The sequence below is a fragment of the Dysidea avara genome, chromosome 13, assembly GCF_963678975.1.
Source record: "Dysidea avara chromosome 13, odDysAvar1.4, whole genome shotgun sequence".
In the NCBI taxonomy this organism is placed as follows: Eukaryota; Metazoa; Porifera; class Demospongiae; order Dictyoceratida; family Dysideidae; genus Dysidea; species Dysidea avara.
In genome coordinates, this window is record NC_089284.1 from 17637671 (window position 1) to 17653182 (window position 15512).

Sequence of the window (15512 nt, forward strand, 5' to 3'; positions counted from 1 at the left end):
CCTATTAGGTGAGGTGTCGTAGTGGTCTTCGCCACCGGCACTTGTGCTACGTTGCACAAAACCGCAGCCAGTGCAATATCTGTATATTGCACTGCGGTCGGTGCATTATAACTTATAATGCACTCGTTGTGGTCTACAAAACCGCAACCAGTGTGTTATAAGTTATAATGCACTCGCTGCGGTCTGCAGCAGTGCAATATACAAATTATGGCACTGGCGGTGCCTTTGAACTGCCCACGCAGAGTGGTACATACTCTAATATGAACTCTTGATGCTACTTGATAGTTTTTGTTTGTTTGTTTTTTTTGAGGAAATGTTGTTTGCAATTTTTGCAAATCAACAACTCTCACTATACAGATAAGCAGTGTGGTTTAGATATACTCTAATACAGCAGTCACAGCTACATGAATAAACTATGCTATAACAAACAAAACCAGTGCAGTCAAGAGTTCATATATATATATATATATATATATATATATATATATACTGAGGAGAGTATCCTACTCTCATATCACTGTAGAAAGGCGTATTGTAAAGTTATGATGTAACGACAAGATGTTGTGGTTTGTGATGTACGAGCAGCCATAAAAGCGCTGGAATTGTTAGTACCGTTTGACACTTGCAACACTCAGGATAACTGTATTTGTGAATGGCCTGGCAAGAAATGCCTACGCAGTTGTCTAAACACATGAAGACACGCTTGTATTTCAGTGAGAAATGCTGAAAGCTAGAGTTAGTGCTGTTGCTAGCAACGTTGCGTTCAATCAATATTATGGCATCATTAGTTATACAAAGAGAAACGGGAGAACTCAGAAGTGTTATATCATAACTTCATGATACTCCCTTCTACAGGGGTATATGAGAGTAGGATACTCTCCTCAGTATATATATGTAATATATAAACCATGGCTACGAGGTGTATTGCACTTATATACACCCCTCCTCCTCAGTCATCGGAAGTGTACTGTTGATAAACGCCTCGGCGTTTATCAACAGTAAACTTCCTCTGACTTCGGAGTCGGGGTGTATATAAGTGCAATACACCGAAGTGAGCCATGGTTCATATGATATATACCATGTTTCTAAATTAATCCGCACTACATTACTTACTAACAACCCATACGCACACAAGCCAACTTAAAGTATATACTTACACTTAATTTGCCATAGTTTGGCATGGTAGACACGCTGGAAACGTTCCTCTCACAATTCAGCTCTCACAATAAAGAATCAAATTGATTGTGGGACTCAGTAAACATATCTGCGTATATCGCCAGGACTTGTCCGTTCATATCAACAAATGTAGGAGCAACGTTACTTGCTGCCACCCATCATTGAAGTCGCTAGGTATGGGTATAAAATGAGTCCAGTGGTTGGACTCATACTGACTGGGGTGATTGATCGTCTAGCATGACGAAGGCTATTAGCCTGAGTCATCTGGGTGATTAGTCATGCTAGTGTGGGTGTCGTTCGCCTGCCCACGTCAGGCTATCAGCCCGTAATTGTGACACAATAGTGTGTCACGTGACATCCCAGGTGAGTATATATACTCACCTGTGGGTTGGGGTGTATATGCCCTATATGCAACCAGCGGTGCCTTTGAAGTTTCACGTGATCATGGTATATATATATTACTAGTATATTAATTTAAAAATGAAGTAGGGATCCAAGCGATAAAAAGTAGTGAAACAAGAGATGAACGATGGCAGCTATTACAGCATAGCTCAGTGGGAAATCCCTACTTTGGCATGGTATAACAATTATTTTGTGTTCAATGCCAAAGTAGGGATTTAATGCTAAAGTAGGGATTTCCCACTGAGCTATGCTGTAATGGCTACCATTGTTCATCTCTTGTTTCACTACTTTTTATTGCTTGGATCCCTACTTCTTTTTTAAATTTATAATTTTTAATATACTAGTTTTTTTTTTGTTGAGGCATACAACTAGCTATAAACGTGTGACTGTTCTATTAGGGTGACTGCTGTATTAGAGTACTCGAGTCATGTGTGCTTAAGGGGTGTGGTCATTGTGGTTTCAATCGATTACTAGACTAGAGTATCTCGGATCAGCCTACCAACTTAAAGGTGTGTGTGATCACAAATGCAACTAGTGTAAAAGGGGCATGGTATCAATCGATAGATTGATAATACATAGAATAAAGAATGAGTGTGATCTTGTGACCTATCGTGGAGTACTGGTACCTCCGTACAGTAGTGTAGTCTAAGCAATTTCCAAATGGCTCAGATCATGCAATGATTGCATGCTACTTGGAACTATATGAAGAAGGTGAAGTCGAGCATATCAATGGGGTTTGGCCCAATTCCAAACATCTACAGCTTGTTTGTAGTTCAGTTCTACGTAATGCACACTGGAAAAGGCTTGCACATGCGCAGAAACTGCCTTATAAATACCCAACTGCATTGTCACACTTTGACCTTTGGAAAGCGAGTCCATACTGGGAATGGGTGGGTGGGACCATTGATATGCTCAACTTCACCTTCTTCTTATAATTCCAAATAGCATGCTATCATTGCATGATCTGAGCCATTTGGAAATTATATTTCAGAAGGCTCAGTCTCACATATCAATGGTGTTGTTTGTAGCTTCCAAGCTACTCCTTATGAAGTCGAGCTCCAGTCCACATGACCTCTATGTTTCAGTGGAACCCAGAGCTAGTACCGATCTTCCAAAGGTTGGGTCATTTATCGGACAGTAGTAAAACCTCCTGAAGACAAAGTCTGAGCTCCAGTCTTGCTGCCTTCAGGATTAGTCTCATGCCCAGCTGGGCTTGCACTAATGCGCAAACACTGTCTGGTGACAATGCTCGAGTTTCTTGGGCCCAGAAGTACAATCCAGCCAAAATATTGGCTGGCCAATCAGAATCGATGAGTTACACAATTGCACGAATGTATTGGAAGTAGACGAAAAAGCAGACAATTTAAATCCATTCTTTAGAAGTTTTTGACCAAGAGGTTTGTTGTCATGTTGTGTTTTCCAATCTCACCTTATAAGACAGAAGAATCGTGATTCAATATTTAACCAAAAATGAAACGCTACCCTCTACTAATACTGGTAAAAGAAGAGATCGCATCTAGTAAATGCCCTATTCTGAGCTTTAGTTTATCCCTAGCCATTTTAGACGGTTTTTTACTGTTTTTAAGCAACTCCTCGATTCTGATTGGCCAGCCAATATTTTGGTTGGATTGCACTTCCGGGCCCAAGAAACTTGAGCATTGTCACCAGACGGTGTTTGCGCATTTGCGCGAGCCCGGCTGGGCACAAGACTACTTCAGGATATCATTTGTGGTGATACCAGCACCTGCAGCAGCTGAGGTCAAGGCGCCTTGGACTGAGTGACCTGAGAAAACACTCACATCGATGCGAGCAAGCCTAAGCACTTCACGCAAACACCGGGCTAAGGTTGCTGAGGATACAGGTTTGTGAGGCTTGACCAGGGCAACAATTAAGTTGCTAACATTGTGGGGTCTAAGTGTAGAGGTTGCAGCCTCATACTGTTTGAGGGTCTCTACTGGACAGAGCTCAGAGTTATGCGGGAAAGAAGGAAAAATGAATTCTTTAAGTGGCTTTCCTTGCCTTGATTGCTTCGCCAGTGCTGCTGGGAGAAACTCCACGCCTTCGGGGCTAAACTGTTGGTGGTCTATCTGCAAAGAGGCCATATCTGCAGAGTGAGATGGCCTGGTTAATGCCAATAGCATTGTCAGCGTGAAAGTGAGGGGCTTGAGTGACAGAGATGCAGATGGTCCCAGGTTCTCTAAGTAATGTAAGACCGTCTGTACATTCCAGGTTGCTGTATAACGTGGCAAGGGTGGTCTGGCATTGAAAGCTCCCTTGTGCACCCGGCATATCATGGGGTGCTTGCCTATCGTAACGCCATCTACCTGGTCATGAGCAAAAGAGATGGCAGACCTGAAGGCATTCAGAGAGCTCGACTGGTAGCCCTGCCTGTGTAATTCTGCCAGAAAATTTGCTACATCAGAGGCGGGTCCTGAAACGGGATTGCGACCCCTTTCAGCACACCACACGGCCCATTTTTGAAATTGTGAGTCATAGGAACGGGCTGACTTGGCTCTCCACGATTGTAGCAGGAGTTTAGTAGCTTCTTCTGAAAGGCAACTACTTGAGAATCTTTCCCGGAGACAGGCCACACGGCTAGTTGAGGTGCCATCTCCATCGGGGAGAATGATGGTCTCTGGATGGGGCAATCAGCCTGGGAAGGTCCTACAACATCTCCAGAAGCACTGGATACCAGGTTTGGTCCTTCCACACTGGCACTATTAGCACCAACTGAGCCTGCTGGCGGCACACCTGGCTCAGTACTCTGCCGATTAAGCACCACAGTGGGTTGGCAAACCCCCTCAGAGGGCCCCAATGCTGCTGGAATGCATCTGCTGCTTCCGCCAGAGGGTCATGGTGTCCAGCTGAAGAAGCAAGGTATCCGGTATGTCAGTCTGGAAGCAAATAGGTCCACGTCCAGCGGCCCGAAGGCTTCCTTGATGGCTTGAAATATGCGTGGGCAGAGCATCCAATCTGACCTGTCCCGGATTCTATGTCTGCTATGGTGTTGGACACACCTGGAATGTGTTGGGTTGACAGGGCGATGTCCCTGTCTAGAGCCCACATCCACAACTCCTTCGCCAGTCTTGTCAGCTGGGGCTTCATCATCAACACTGAGAGAAACTAGAATTCCTAGGCATGATGGTGAACAGCTGGTTTCTCTCCCAGCAGACAAAGTGAAGCAGATCTGGGCAGAGGCAGTCAGAATATTCAACATGAATACCTTGTCAGCCCACCTCTTGTCTCATTTTCTGGGGAAGCTCAATGCAGCAACCCAAGCTATCCCCCCAGCCCCACTATTCTACCGCTGCTTACAGAGAGACCTACAAGCAGCCTTAGCAGACAATGATCAGAACTACGAGGCCCACCTAACGCTCTCACAAGCTTCTCTAGAAGAGCTGTCCTGGTGGGGAGAACATCTGGAATGGGAAACCTCTCAAACAGAAACCAGAGCATGTGACCATCAGCTCCGATGCCTCACAGATGGGCTGGGGAGCAACCTGTACAGAGACATGCACAGGGGGAGCTTGGTCTGTACAGGAACAAGCTATGCACATCAACTCTCTGGAGCTGTTAGCAGCCACACTTGCAGTGAAGACCTTCCTGAAGCATGCCTCAGTGATCTCAGTACTCCTTCAACTGACAATGCCACAGTAGTGGCATACATCAACAACATGGGAGGAACAGTGTCGTGTAGGCTTTGAAGGATGTGAGTTAATACCTCCAAGTGCTGTCCTGCTTGCACTGCACCTTGCAGACTCTGGTATAATCAAGATGTCGTCAATATAAATGACCATTCTGATCCCCCATGACCTGAGCAAAGCGCAACTTCCAGTCTTCTTATGGGTGAAGGCATCGGTTAGAAATGTATTTGTCCACTCAGTCACTGGGACGACGTCGATTGGTCTAGTTCCTGCCTCTGGGTCATCGTCATCTAGCAAAGGGTCCCGGTTGTCCATTTCCTTGGCCCACGAGGAGCTCTGACTACAGGCAGGTCACCAGGCTACTATTGTTACTAGTGAGTAGCTGGTTAGGGGGCGGGACAGAATCGTCTGCCGTTTCATCCGCGGCCCCTGTGTCGACTGGTTCCTCAGAATTGTTGGGCTGAAACGAGCTCGCACATTCGACGTCTTGCTTATCAACACCATTCCATCCGTCAACAGCTTCAGCTGTGACATGATTTCAGTAACGGTAGCTTGAAGATAATAGAAACACAACCAGCAAACTTCGTGAGTTTGAAAAAAGGTTGAAGTGTGACCATGCGGTTGGGTATTTATAAGGCAGTTTCTGTGCATGTGCAAGCCGTTTCTGGTGTGCATTACGTAGAACTGGACTACCAACATAGCTGTAGATGTTTGGGATTAGGCCAAATACCATTGATATGTGAGACTGAGCCTTCTGAAATATAGTTTTATGGCATCTATTATGCTGCTTAAAGAAAGTGTTGATATGGAAAATTAATGTCTCGATATGGTTTTGTTGGATGAAGAAAAAGAAGACAAGCAGCCTGATTGAAGATAAAAGAAAAGGCAAGGCGCACAGGGCGTACACTCGTCGGAACCCCAAAAGGCACATCCCACTGGTGAGTTTGTTGTTGTGTCGTAAAATGGTGACCGTGTACTGCTTCGTTTAGGCTCTAGGCTTGCGACTGTGGTCAGGCAGTGAGTGAATATAGATGAAATTTCAAGTTTTGGAGTTTTTTTTAAAAAATATTCTATATCCGGCCGCCAGTAACACTACACTTGATGTTAGATGGACTAATATTATTCCGTAAAGGTGATTTTCATCGCGTAAGAAGTTCCTAAGCTGGTTTTTAAAGGTGGTATTTTTGATGCAAACCCTACTTAAACAGTACTACCCTACTGTTTGATGAACTCTTGGTGCAGTGCAATAAAAAATTGTTAATTTAAAATGAGGCACATACATAGCTATGTTGTATCATTTGTATCTCTTCTATTTATCACTGGAACCTATTTCACTGTAATATTTCATTACACTAGTTAATGATAGTGCTTCATGTTATGGGAATACATGTTCAGAAACACCAGGAAATATACTCTTGTACTTTATTCCAGTAATGATTGTTTTCCACTTGTTTAACAGTGACCAGTTTGTACTGGTGTATGTATAAAGTCATGCCTTCCAGGAATACTGTTTAACTCTATGTTCAAGGGATTCACTTTATTTTGTCCTCTGCAGCTGCAGAGCCATTCATCACCAAGGATAAGTCATTTGAGAAGCAGAGAAAGTGTTCTTTGTCAGTGTCCCTGGCCAGGGTAAAGAGTGGTCCTCCATTACTGCAGGACAAGCAGTTCTTTATCACTCCCAGCGTGCAGCCTGCTCCCTCTGATATGAGGGACATCATCAAGTGTGCTGGAGGACAGGTGGGTGGGGCTATTAATGGATCATGTGATTCACTATTGTTCACAGGTACTAGATCACATGCCTGTTGTTGCCAGTGATGATGTCTCCATAGTGACGTGTGACAAAGACATTGACACATGTAAAGCTGCATCAGAAGGAGGTGTGGCAATATATAGCAACGAATACCTACTCAGCGGTGTTTTACGGCAAAAACTTGAGCCTGAATTGTATCCTTACACCAGCAATTTTATAACATGTTATTTTTCCCTTAATGTTGCCATTTTAGGTATCGGCTTAGCATAAAAGAAGACAAGAAGAAGAAGAGAAAGAATGTTGATAGTGAGGTATCCTCACCAGCAACAAAACGTAGAAGGAAATGATATAACATTGTTTTTTCGGGAACAAATGCCATATTGATACATGCTGGTCATACACATCACATGTTATTTTGTGACGTCATATTGTTACTATTTTAACATCATGACGTAATAGTGTTACCCAACTACGGAAACACAAGACTCTCCTCATGTGACTCGTGACCCTTGAACGAGGAGGAGTATATAATCTGAGCGAGTGGCGCCTTAACGAAACCAGTAATTCTTTCATTCATAGCTAGTAGTGTAATAGAAACAGGTGTTCAAGATGTCTATGTACCCATCATTAGAAGATATGGAGGTTGATAAACTATCGCGAGCGCAAGCCGCTAGTCAACAGCACACAGTGGTACATCAACAAGGCGGGGTAAGAATAATATCATTAAGATGCTATTTGACTGGTATTCATTGTAGGGTACTGTATCTACCACGACTGTCATATCTGCTCCTACAGCGAGTGGGTTGTACCCTTCATTAGATGATTATATGGGACTAGACTTAGCCGTCTATCAGCCAGTAAGAAATTCCTTTGGTTAATTTGATCACTTCATTACGGTTATACTCGATTATTACAGCAAGGGGGAGCAGTGGTGCCAGCAGCTTCAGCCACAGACAAACAAATTGCACCGCTGTCTGGGGCAGGAAATGTTGGAATCCGCCGAGCAGAGATCAAGCAAGGTGTACGAGAAGTGACCATTTGTAAGGATGCTACTGGGAAGATTGGAGTGTGTGTGGAGGCAGTCAATAAGGTATAGTGAACTAATCTTGTTCTAAGGACTTGACTGGTAATTTATCTTTCGCAGGGCGTATTTGTTTGCTTTGTCAAGTCTGGTTCACCAGCTGCCTTGGGAGGTCTACGATTCGGAGATCAGATTCTTAGTGTTAATGGCGAACTGTTGGCTGGATATACCCATAGCAAGGCCACTAAAGTAATCAAGAAATGTCCAGCTGAAAGAGTTGTATTGGCTGTGCGAGACAGGTAAATATGATTACTCCATAAAATGTTATAATCAGATGTTTGCATGACCAGACCTTTTGAGAGGACCATCACAATGCAGAAGGATAGCACAGGTCATGTTGGTTTCCTCTACAAGTATGCTGAGATCCACCAAATTGTTAAAGATTCATCAGCAGCTCGGTAAGATACTTGTACCATACTGGAGTATATATCAATGGATAGATAATGTATTAGAACTTGTATAGATGTGCTAATACAAGTTGTGGTTCATTTTAGGAATGGCATTCTCACCGAGCACTTTATGTTAGAGGTAAATGGACAGAATGTGGTTGGAATGAAGGACAAGGACATCAAACAAATCCTTGATGCTGCACCTCGTACACTCACTATCACGGTGATGCCAAAATTCGTCTACAAACACTTGATGGACCAGTAAGTGTTGCACCATGTATAACATTAGTTAATTAGCATTCACAAGTTGTCATTTAATGCAAAGGAGCTTTTATGATTTGTTTGGTAAAACTGAAAATTTACATTATGTAAATGTTACGGTAGTTTTTAACAAGTCTCCTTGTAGCATCAAGTGTGATGATAGCACCTAGTTTCTGTAAAAGTATTCAAGATTTCAATAACTTACAACAGACTTTGTTCATTGTAATCTGTATTGTTTCCTTTTCAGCATGGGGTCAAGTCTCAAGAAGCAGATGGACCATTCAGTTCCTGACTTGTAAACTGGCAACAAATAAACTTTTTTAGAGTACTTCTCCAAGAGATAAATGTTATAAATCACTATAAAGTACATGTATTCTGCTGCAGCACCCATTGTATCATGTGTCATTGAAAATTGTCTTCATAAATATATCATAATTAAATAACACTATCAAAAAAAACTATTGTATAAAAATGTGATGATCAACTAGTATGAGGGTGTTTCACTACTTTTCCTATTGTTTCTACCTGAAAACCAATTTTTACTAGCTTTTCATGATCTAGGATGAGCCGACCATCAAATATAAATGCTGGCTTCAACATAGACTGGTATATCTTCTCATAATTCAATTCACGAAATTCATCCCATTCAGTGCACACCACAAGAGCATGAGATCCTTCTGCAGCCTTGTATGGATCTGCTGCTATGGTGACGTTCTTTTCCACATGAGCAGGATCACAGCCAAGAGCTGGATCAGTCAAATCTGACATCACCTGATCAGGCAACACCTTGGGATCATACACAACTAGCTTGGCCTGTTCATCCAATAGATACTTGCAGATGTAAATGCTGGATGATTCGCGGGTGTCCCCTGTGTCCTTCTTAAAGGCAAAGCCAAGGATGGTGATGACTTTACCACTGACTGTGTTGAACAGACACCTGATGATGCGGTTAGCAAACCGTCGCCGTTGGTGATCATTCATAAGAACCACCTGCAACAAACAGCAAATTATGAATGGTAGCTTAAATGACAGTATGGCATGTTAAGCCATTTAATTGAACTACTGGGATTCTAGCCTTAAATCACTGCAGTAGATTAATTTTAAGGGTCAGTTTAAAACTTTTCTGTACTCAATACATTGAAATCAGCACAGCCCTGATGTAATCAGACGATAGGATCTTATTATATGAATTTATGTTCAGCTGATAATTATAAAGAAAATTATTTAAAAGTTGCTTATAACAATACATGCTGGAAGTGAGCTGTACAAGTGTAATTGTTACATGTTACACTTGGTGTACGGGCATTCCAAACTGTTGACATTCATTCATACCTGATGCCAATAGGCAGCAACTTCTGGCAGGTGCAGACAGTCACACAAGTAGATTAAACTGAGTACATCTTTCTGGAAACAAGATCCACCAAATCCTACGCTGGCTTGTAGAAACTTGGGTCCAATACGAGAGTCCATTCCAACAGCATGAGCCACTTCCTGCACATCTGCTCCAGTGGCCTCACATACACTACTAATAGCATTAATACTGGACACTCTCTGAGCAAGGAAGGCATTGGCCGCCAACTTGGATAGCTCTGATGACCAAGTGTTCATTGTGATGATACGATCCTTGGATACCCAGTGCTCGTAGATCCAGGACAATGATGCTATTGCCTTTCTACCTCCATCAGTCTGGTCACCTCCAATTAACACCCGGTCTGGCTTTAGAAGATCCCTCACAGCAGTGCCCTCAGCTAAAAACTCAGGATTAGACAACACCTCGAATGGCACATCTGGGGCATTTGATTTGAGAATTTTAGAAATGCTTTCAGCAGCTTTTACAGGCACTGTACTCTTTTCTACGACTATCTTTGGGTCCCTGGTGGTGGCTGCTATCTTTCTAGCTGCCGATTCGACGTATTTTAGATCTGGTGCCCTCCCATCGCCCAGTCCAAAATTCTTTGTAGGCGTGTTCACTGATATAAATATTAAATCTGCATCCTTGATAGCAGTTTCCACGTCATCAGAATAAAACAAATTCTTGCCACGGCACTTGACCACAATTTCTTCCAGTCCTGGTTCGTAAATGGGCAGGACATCGGAGTTCCACGCTTTAATACGCTTTTTACTTATATCAACTACGGTAACCGTGACCTCTGGGCACTTAGAGGCGATCACTGTAGCTGTAGAACCACCTACATAGCCAGCTCCAATACAACACACTTTACTAACAGCCATCTCCACCATACCAAACTAATATTTCGTTTGATTTGATTTAATTTGATTTATATATTTAACCTCCGAGCAATCGTCTACAGCCGTTGTTCACTGCAATTGACCTAAATAATAAGAGTCACGCATGCGCATGACAAGCACGTGTAAAGGTATCGGCTGAACCGCACGACACGATGGCAACGGATCTGATGAGCGTAGTTCCAATGGTGGAAGAGGCTAGAATGTTGAATGTTGGTAGAGATATTTTAGCGGAACTTATCGCCGAAAAAGACTGCCTAGACGCAAACTTTGTTCACAGCAAGAGATTGATATGCGAAGGTGCGCTATATTTGGGGTAATTTGTTTGAATCGTTCTGTCCTAAACAGCTATTGAAAAATACAAAAAGGAACAAGCCGAGTTACAAATGGATGAACAAGGAAATGTCCACTTAACGGAAAAGATATTTATTAGTTTGGAAGACCATAAACAGGTTGGTACAGTCACGTGATCCAACAACTTTTACCTATTATGTTGACACTTTCAAATTGTTATGTTCTATTTAATGCCACACACAGCATAATCTTATTGGGAGACTGTTGGGTCCCAAGGGATTGACACTGAAGAGGATGCAGGTGGAAGCGAATGCTAAAATGAGTATCTTGGGCAGAGGCTCAACCAGAGACAAGAAAAAGGTACCATTTTGTGTGCATAACTGATGTACAAGTATTGCCAAAGATGACCTTGTATTGCAATAAAAGCTTCATTCCAACGTGCTTATTTACTACAACCAAGTCACAGTTGTTGTGTACCAAGTAGTCTCGTGTGTAGCTGGCCACACACAATATTGTTAAGGTTGTCTGGTGACATCAGTTCATGGTCTTAGCCTTGGCAGCATAATGATACTTGCTACAACTTATAATTCAGAATAAGTTTTTTTTTGTGTTGTTTTCCTGTGATAAAAATGCACGAAGGTTTATCTAATGGGAGGGACCAAGGTCCTTGGTTCTTTTATGAATTCAGAGGGTAGAGGTTTTGCTGTACACCATCTCCAGCAAGTTTGCTATTGTTTACAACCATTCCTGTACATGATTATTGTTCTCTAGTGATATTCAGTTGATTTTTCATTGACTACAGCAGTACAATCACTCCTTATTATCACACTATTCAGACCTATAATGAAAACACTTCTTTCAGTCCTGGTGACACTTGTTTGTAAACTTGTTATTATGTTTGAGTATAAGAAGCATACTTGCAATACTGCTTCATTGGAGCATACTTGCAATACTGCTTCATTGGAATTGGGTCCAGCATTGCTAAAGGATAGAGTGCATGGAAGCTAATTAGATTTTGTACATTTTGCAATTGTTACCAGCATTGAAATTCATATGTATATGGCTTTGAAATATAAAAGCTTGAAGTTTTTTTTTAAACTAGAAATAATTGTGTACGGTCACAATGTTGTTAGGAGGATGAAAACAGAGAGTCAGATAATCCAAATCACGCCCACTTAAAGGAAGATCTACATGTACTTGTTGAAGTAGTAGCTCCACCAGATCAAGCTCGGGCCAGGCTGGCTGCAGGAGTGGCTGAAGTGAAGAAGATGCTTGTACCTCCTGTAAGAACCACATTCATGTGGATATAACCCAGGATGATGTATACAATGTTGTAGATGCCAGGAGGTCCTGACCCAATTGGTGACAGGTACCGTGATCAGGACCCTGTTCTTTATGACCAGTTTATTGGTGGTGGTGGTGGCGGCGGTGGTGGTGGTGGAAGGGGCTACGGTCCACCCATGCCTCCTCCTGGCATGAGAGGTGGAGGCGGAATGAGAAGCCCGGGTGCTCCCCAACGTGGGGGCAGGGGTGGACGAGGCGGTCCGCCTAGGAGAGGTGGTGGTGGTAACAGAGGTATGAAGAGCCCTGGCGGTAGAGGAGGGCGTGGTGGTGGCCGAGGGGGTGGAATTGGACAAGGTGGTGGAGGTGAGCAGGTTTTATGAGTGTTTCATTTATAGCAAACATGTTTGAGTGGAACCTGTTAATGTGGAGACTTGAGGACACCTACATAATCCAAATTCTTACTTTAGTATCCCAAACTGACCTGACCTGGAAATAACCGGACTGATAAAGCCGACCTGACTACACAAACTAACCTGGATAATCAGGACACCACCTTGATGATCAGGAAACTCTTGGTCGGTTCAAATGTCCCAAGGTGTCCATATTACATAGGCTCCACTCAGAACCAACTTTATACTTTGAGATTTTGGGCCATTATCACTGTCATGTACCATTGCGTTATTGGAGTGTCCACAGGCTCCACCTGGTAGTGAGATGTAGTGACAAGTATGTAGTGAATGTTTTGTTGTGGCTTGTGCCCTCATTCCTTCCATACAACATGTAAAATTGGCTTCTTAATCTTGTGGTGAAACTTTAGAAGACGTGTTACTAATCAGAATGCTTTAACATGTATACCTGTGTGACCATTTTGTGTATGTCCTTATGATGTCTTTTCCTGCAGCTCCAACTGGCTTCGGGGATAACTTTGCCAATGACTCAAACTTTAGCTCATTCTCGGACAACCAGAATGTTGGTGGTGGGTTCAACAATGCAGGCACTGGAGCTGGTGGGTATGCAATGGCTAACCCCAACCTATCGTATGGTGGAGGAGGTGGTGGAGGTAATATAGTGTAGTATGAACACTATACACATTCATTCATGCTATGGGCGTGCCACACACACACACACACACACACACACACACACACACACACACACACACACACACACACACACACACACACACACACACACACACACACACACACACACACACACACACACACACACACACACACACAGGGCTTTGAGTGTGTGTCATGTGTCTAACCTACGACACTGTTACACTGTTAGGGTACAGTGTATTACTGCAGCCCTGTCAGTGTGTACACACCCTCTTCCTAAAGCCATACAGTACATGATTATCATAGTCCATGTTGAGAACTAACACCTCTCCATGGCTCCTCTATATCATACACTACATTGGAAAATCTTTGCAACAGGCAAAAATCAAAAAATGTAATCCAACTATTTAAAGGGTGTTTAATTAGCTCACATTTTCTAGTAACTTCCTGTTTGCATAGATTATGAAATTGTCTGTACATCACATACAACACTTTGTTAACACTGATGTTGATACATGTTATTTATTTGTCATAGGTAACTGGAAGGCTCAACGCCCTAGAGGGGGTGGAGACAGTGGCGGCTACCGCCATCATCCATACCAATACTAGGTGGGTATTAATTGAATGTTATATCTCACCTCCAATTGTGTTCAGTTGCTTCAAATAAATAATAAACTCCTTGTGTATTGTGACAATCACTTAATGCTTCTGAGAATTCTTGTGTCACTTTAGTAGTGCTATGATTTTTAGACTACATTAATAAGTGATATCATTTGTAGCTGGTATTAATGTGTAATGATGGATGTAATTATCAATTCTTTAAAATCTCTCGCACACAGGAACATTCAACAAATTGAGATATCTCCAGAAAAAAGTTAAACCCTCAACAACAAACTATATACTCTGTTATCTAACCAAAAAAACAGTTCACTGTAATTGTGTAGCAGCACTCGTACATTTCAGTAGCATTTTTATTTCTCACATGCACACACGTACGTACTATGTTAGGCATTAAATTTTTCCCTTTATGTGTTGATCCTGTGTGTATTTTAAAAATGAATTATGGAAAAAAAAAGTTTACAATTTTGTCTCGGAGCATCATAATAGACCAATGCATGATGGAAAGAAAGTTATAAGTTATTACAATATATCTGCTGACATGTTCTTGGAAGGGAAATGAGACGAGACAATTAACAAAAGAAATTCAAATGGGAGATTCACTGGAATTTCATAATTTCAATTTCACTTGGTCTCATCTGAGCCATAACTGCTATACACAAATTTACAATTGCTGGATTATAATCCTGCCAAGTGCAACACCAGTTGACTTACTAAAAGATTTTAAAGGTGTACTTTGACAAATAAGCACCTTGGCTTGAAAAGGAGAAAGAAACAAACTGTTTACAAACTACAACAACCTTTCTATTGAGATAACCAAGTACTAAAATTTACACAGCAGACTAAAGGATGGCTCGATATTGTACAATTCTACAAAAAAAAAATTCAGGACAAATTAAAGCAGAAATGCTTACAAATTCATTAAACAAATTCTGCAAAGAAAAAAAATCCAGTGAGTTGTCTTACAAATAGTTAGGCTACTAGAAGTGGATTACACCTTTACTCTTGTCATGTTTCATTTTGTAGTGGATGTAGTCATGTCACAAGAAAAAGGATGCTGGCCAGAGTTACTGGGTGGTGAGAAAGCCAAGTTGGAACTGCTGCAACCGGATATCCAAGCTATTATTGTTGCATATGTACCGTATCCTTCTATAGTTTCTTATTTACTCGTTATAAAAACTCGTTACGATGGGGGGCATTGTATGGGGATGAGACGTTACCGATTCGTGTAGTGTGGACGTGTGCACTTGTTGGCGGTTACTATACAACTGGCTGGGTGATAATACCTATTGGCTCTAC

The 15512-nt window shown here is 42.2% G+C and overlaps 4 protein-coding genes across 5 annotated transcripts in view; 3 read left to right on the plus strand and 1 right to left on the minus strand.

Annotated features, from left to right (window-relative positions):
- The window catches only part of LOC136242302 (mediator of DNA damage checkpoint protein 1-like), a 19427-nt gene extending 11983 nt beyond the window's left edge, over positions 1-7444 (plus strand). Inside the window, exons 16-18 of the mRNA XM_066033709.1 lie at positions 6778-6962; positions 7009-7169; positions 7229-7444. Of these exons, the coding sequence (XP_065889781.1) occupies positions 6778-6962; positions 7009-7169; positions 7229-7322 (440 nt within the window). The 3' untranslated portion in view covers positions 7323-7444. The remainder of the gene's footprint in view (positions 1-6777; positions 6963-7008; positions 7170-7228) is intronic.
- Positions 7445-7448: 4 nt separating this feature from the next.
- On the plus strand, positions 7449-9149 carry LOC136243145 (syntenin-1-like). The gene is made up of 7 exons (XM_066034668.1): positions 7449-7683; positions 7731-7832; positions 7892-8065; positions 8120-8295; positions 8347-8454; positions 8551-8706; positions 8954-9149. The coding sequence occupies exons 1-7, from the start codon at positions 7585-7587 to the stop codon at positions 9003-9005; spliced, it is 867 nt and encodes a 288-aa protein (XP_065890740.1). The 5' UTR covers positions 7449-7584; the 3' UTR covers positions 9006-9149.
- On the minus strand, positions 9109-11035 carry LOC136243124 (UDP-glucose 6-dehydrogenase-like). The gene is made up of 2 exons (XM_066034643.1): positions 10039-11035; positions 9109-9696 (listed from the first exon to the last, which is right to left on the minus strand). Exons 1-2 carry the CDS (start codon positions 10945-10947, stop codon positions 9187-9189), a joined length of 1419 nt encoding a protein of 472 aa, XP_065890715.1. The 5' UTR covers positions 10948-11035; the 3' UTR covers positions 9109-9186.
- A 19-nt stretch (positions 11036-11054) lies between these two features.
- On the plus strand, positions 11055-15392 carry LOC136243140 (KH domain-containing, RNA-binding, signal transduction-associated protein 2-like). Of its 2 annotated transcripts, none has more exons than XM_066034663.1 (8): positions 11055-11253; positions 11302-11405; positions 11491-11607; positions 12381-12530; positions 12585-12894; positions 13433-13591; positions 14131-14204; positions 15240-15392. In XM_066034663.1, exons 1-7 carry the CDS (start codon positions 11109-11111, stop codon positions 14202-14204), a joined length of 1059 nt encoding a protein of 352 aa, XP_065890735.1. In that variant the 5' UTR covers positions 11055-11108; the 3' UTR covers positions 15240-15392. The 2 variants fall into 2 exon arrangements, with proteins under 2 accessions (XP_065890735.1, XP_065890733.1); XM_066034661.1 differs by lacking the exon at positions 15240-15392 and adding an exon at positions 14435-14572.
- The last annotated feature ends 120 nt before the right edge of the window (positions 15393-15512 follow it).

Coding starts and splice junctions, on each gene's coding strand:
- LOC136243140 (XM_066034663.1), top strand. CDS start 11,109: ATGGCAACGGATCTGATGAGCGTAGTTCCAATGGTGGAAGAGGCTAGA. Junction 12,531..12,584: donor AGAAGATGCTTGTACCTCCT/GTAAGAACCACA, acceptor ACAATGTTGTAG/ATGCCAGGAGGTCCTGACCC. Junction 12,895..13,432: donor AATTGGACAAGGTGGTGGAG/GTGAGCAGGTTT, acceptor CTTTTCCTGCAG/CTCCAACTGGCTTCGGGGAT.
- LOC136243145 (XM_066034668.1), top strand. CDS start 7,585: ATGTCTATGTACCCATCATTAGAAGATATGGAGGTTGATAAACTATCG. Junction 8,066..8,119: donor GTGTGGAGGCAGTCAATAAG/GTATAGTGAACT, acceptor TATCTTTCGCAG/GGCGTATTTGTTTGCTTTGT. Junction 8,455..8,550: donor AAAGATTCATCAGCAGCTCG/GTAAGATACTTG, acceptor GGTTCATTTTAG/GAATGGCATTCTCACCGAGC.
- LOC136243124 (XM_066034643.1), bottom strand. CDS start 10,947: ATGGTGGAGATGGCTGTTAGTAAAGTGTGTTGTATTGGAGCTGGCTAT. Junction 9,697..10,038: donor TTGCTGCCTATTGGCATCAG/GTATGAATGAAT, acceptor TGTTTGTTGCAG/GTGGTTCTTATGAATGATCA.